At 31.6% G+C, this 3,500-nt stretch overlaps 1 protein-coding gene across 1 annotated transcript; it reads left to right on the forward strand.

Annotated features, from left to right (window-relative positions):
• The first annotated feature begins 660 nt into the window (after positions 1–660).
• LOC132306653 (DNA-directed RNA polymerase subunit 10-like protein) lies at positions 661–3,500 on the forward strand. Its single transcript, XM_059804125.1, has 4 exons — positions 661–812; positions 992–1,050; positions 2,526–2,620; positions 3,243–3,500. Exons 1-4 carry the CDS (start codon positions 777–779, stop codon positions 3,266–3,268), a joined length of 216 nt encoding a protein of 71 aa, XP_059660108.1. The 5' UTR covers positions 661–776; the 3' UTR covers positions 3,269–3,500.

Here is a 3,500-nt window from a genome sequence, read left to right on the forward strand (position 1 = left end):
TTCGTAATTTTATCACTATTGAATAGCTAATTGATGGAAAGGCAGTGAGTTATTTGCAATTTTTTTATAGTTCGTTTTTATTTTATTTCTATTTCTATTTTATGTAGTTCAATAGCGTTATTAATTTGCAAATGAGGGATAATTTCACGGGGCTTTTCTAATTTTCCAAAAAAGAAAAAATTAACATAATTGAGTTAACTTTTTTTCTTTATTTTAATAAATTTAATCTTTCTTTTTATATCATTAAATATCGTTACAGGGAAATGACAGAACTAGACAATTTTATTATTCTTGTTTCATTTAATAAATTGTCTAGTTATGTCATTTCTTTTTTATTCTTGTTTCTTTTAATAAATTGTCTAGTTCTGTCCTTTCTTTGGTATGAAAAGAAAGAATAAGAAAAAAATTAATTAATTAATTAGCGTAAGATTAAATCTTAAAACTATAATTTAAAAAAAAAAAAAAAAAAAAAAAACACACTCTATTTATAGTCGATTATTGTGGGAATAGTTGGTTAGTCCACGGTTTAAAGTGCATGATTGGCCCAACATATGACTTGAGGATGTTCTAGAGACCGATATCGATCCAATAGTGAGAAAAATATCGGCCCACAGTACGAGTCAAGGACCATGTCCATCTATATGTAATTGGCGTGTATTGTTCCAGTATCAACACACACATCAAAGCCTGCCTTCGTCGAAGTCTTTAAGCACATAGCCCCTTTGACTAGAGTGGAGTGGAAACAATCTAAGGGGGCGAAAACTAGGGCAAGCGAGATGATCATTCCAGTACGTTGCTTCACTTGCGGGAAGGTAATTTAGATTTCAATAATCAATTAATGTTAGTCTTGGGTTTCTGATGGATGTTCTATGTTTTTATTTTGGAGGGTCGTATGGTAGCTTTTTGCCCTAATTTTTGTTGCTTTAGGGTTTTTTATTTGTTCGGTATAAAATAAATACTTTTCTAGTTAATTTGGGTTTTTCTTTTTTAGGTCATTGGAAACAAATGGGACACTTATCTTGATCTTCTTCAAGCTGATTACACTGAAGGGTGAGTAACAGTATATACTCTTTTTTAACTTATTGTTGATTGTTAAATTCAAAATTGGAAATCCCTATAAATATTATGATGTTTGTGTGTCAGTGGGCCATCCCAGCTTTGTGATTTTGTTTCTTCGTGTCTGATATATTTGTTTTTTTTTTTTTTTTTTTTTTTTTTTTGTGTTGATTTTGGTTAAATTCACCATAATATTTTCTGTGATGAAGAATTTGCATTAACAGAACCAAACTATGTATTCATGTTGTTTTTGGGATTTTTGTTTTTTGCATTGTGCACTCCACTTTTTGAGCTTGACTATTGTTATAAATATTCGTTTGCGGTATGTTTTTATCTTGTGTGAGCAGTTGGTGCAGAATTAGTTAAAGTATTTATGTTCTTGTTTGTTTTGCAAGCGTGCGAGCTTAAACTTCATTGTGCTGTACCCTCCTTATATATAGAGTGTAGGGTCTGTTTTGTTTTTCTTATTTGTTTGATGGAGATGATCGTGGAATCAATCCCTTGAACAAATCCAACCATTGATCAGAATTTTTTTTTTTTTTTCCAATCATGTAATATGCTGGTCCGATAGAAGTTGAGACTTTAGGCAAAAATATTAAACCAAACATTTTTTTATGTATATATAATATATTCATACATATCATATTAATTAGCTTCCAGCCTTCTATGCTGTAGTTAATCTCAGTTTAATATTTATTCTTCTTGCTTTTCAAGATGAAAATTACTAATTAATGTTTTATATTCAAGTTTTGCTAACATATAGTTTTAATGGTAATCCACCTCATATTTTTTTTTTTTTTTGATAAGTAAGATTTCATTGAAGAGCTCCCAAAAGGGGGATGCGGCCCAGAACAACTGCACTTATAGCCTCAAAGATTAATCCACTTGATGTTTCTTGTTACATAGTCAGTTATCAGTGAAATTGAGCAAAGAAATGTTACATGGTTTCTGCTGCAGGAGTGCTACAAGATGCTTAGGGTCTGCTTGATTCACTTTTCTAAAAACAGTTATCAAGAACTCAAAAAACTGTTTTTTTATATGGAGTTTTCGGTAACTGTCAACAAAACAGATTTTTGAACAGTTTTCTGATTTTCAGTTCTCAGAAAAGAGAAAACTGTTCTAAAACAAAACCAAGCAGGCCCTTAATAGCTAGCTGAATTCTGATAGAAATGGTAGAAATGGAATATTCAAAATATATAGTGTATTGGAGAACTCGGTTTGTCCAATATATATATATACACACACGCACAAATATGTACTGTTTTGCTATTTGAGTTTGAACAACTTTTGAGAGTTATTACTGAAAAATACAAAATCAGACACCATTCTACAAAACCACTCAACATAAAGAAATGTTCTAACAAACCATGCCACAATATTTAAAATTAAAAAGAGTATGCATTCAACCATTTCCTTTGCACAACATAATCATGATCTCTAATTGTAACATTAAATTGCTTGGTATGCAGAGATGCTCTTGATGCACTGGGGTTGGTTCGTTATTGTTGTAGACGAATGCTTATGACTCATGTTGACCTCATCGAGAAGCTTTTGAACTACAACAGTACTCTCTCTCTCTCTCTCTCACACACACACACGCTCTCGAGCACACACAGGGAAAAAAATAAAAGAACACTACAAAATGTGTGCTGCTTTGGATTTTGTGTTTATTTATTTATTTTTTGGGTGTGATGTGGTGGGGATCAGGATTGACAATGGGCAGGAGGTGGGGCATCCTCTTCTGGTGAATTTTCTAGTATTTGCCATCTTGCCATAAATATAAGGATGAAAAATACCATTTGATGGATATGAAATTTGAAATTTTGGTAGACAAAGTGTAATAAAAAGTTTTTTTTGATTTACTGAGTTTAAACTTTGTCGTTTTGAGACTATTATCTTGATGAACACATTCTCAAAAGTTTCCCACTGTTTGGAGATTTCAGTCAGAAATAATGGCTGAAGATTTAAACAAGCTCATATTTTTAACTAGTAATTGTGTGCATTAAATTAGACAAGTCAGTTTTATACTCTTTCACAGTAAGGTGAAGAATATGTTTTATTTATTTATTTTTGTCACTGGAGATACTAAAATTAGTTCACTGTAGTGAGCTCTAATGTGCGGGTGAAAATTTGGTTAAGGAATTGGATTCATCTCTTATTTGAACTAACTTCGGATTTTGTTGCAGCTCTGGAGAAATCGGAGGGCACCTAAGGAGGACTATGGAGTTGCAAGAAATAATTTTGTTAGTGTGAAAGCATGGTTTTTGTGTTGTTTGTTCAGTTTTTAATGAATTACATTTCATGGAATTCATGTTTGGAATAGAATGAAGCAACAAATATTTGGGAAGACAAAAAGGGCATCTGCTTTTAACTTGTCTGTTCATAGTTCCTGTTTTTGTTTATGAATTGTTTGTTTGTGTATGAAATCTATCAACTTGATCTAA

This window comes from Cornus florida, unplaced genomic scaffold, assembly GCF_030987335.1.
Source record: "Cornus florida cultivar Cherokee Brave unplaced genomic scaffold, ASM3098733v1 CherokeeBrave_3.0.0_Hap2_Chr05, whole genome shotgun sequence".
NCBI classification, from domain to species: domain Eukaryota; kingdom Viridiplantae; phylum Streptophyta; class Magnoliopsida; order Cornales; family Cornaceae; genus Cornus; species Cornus florida.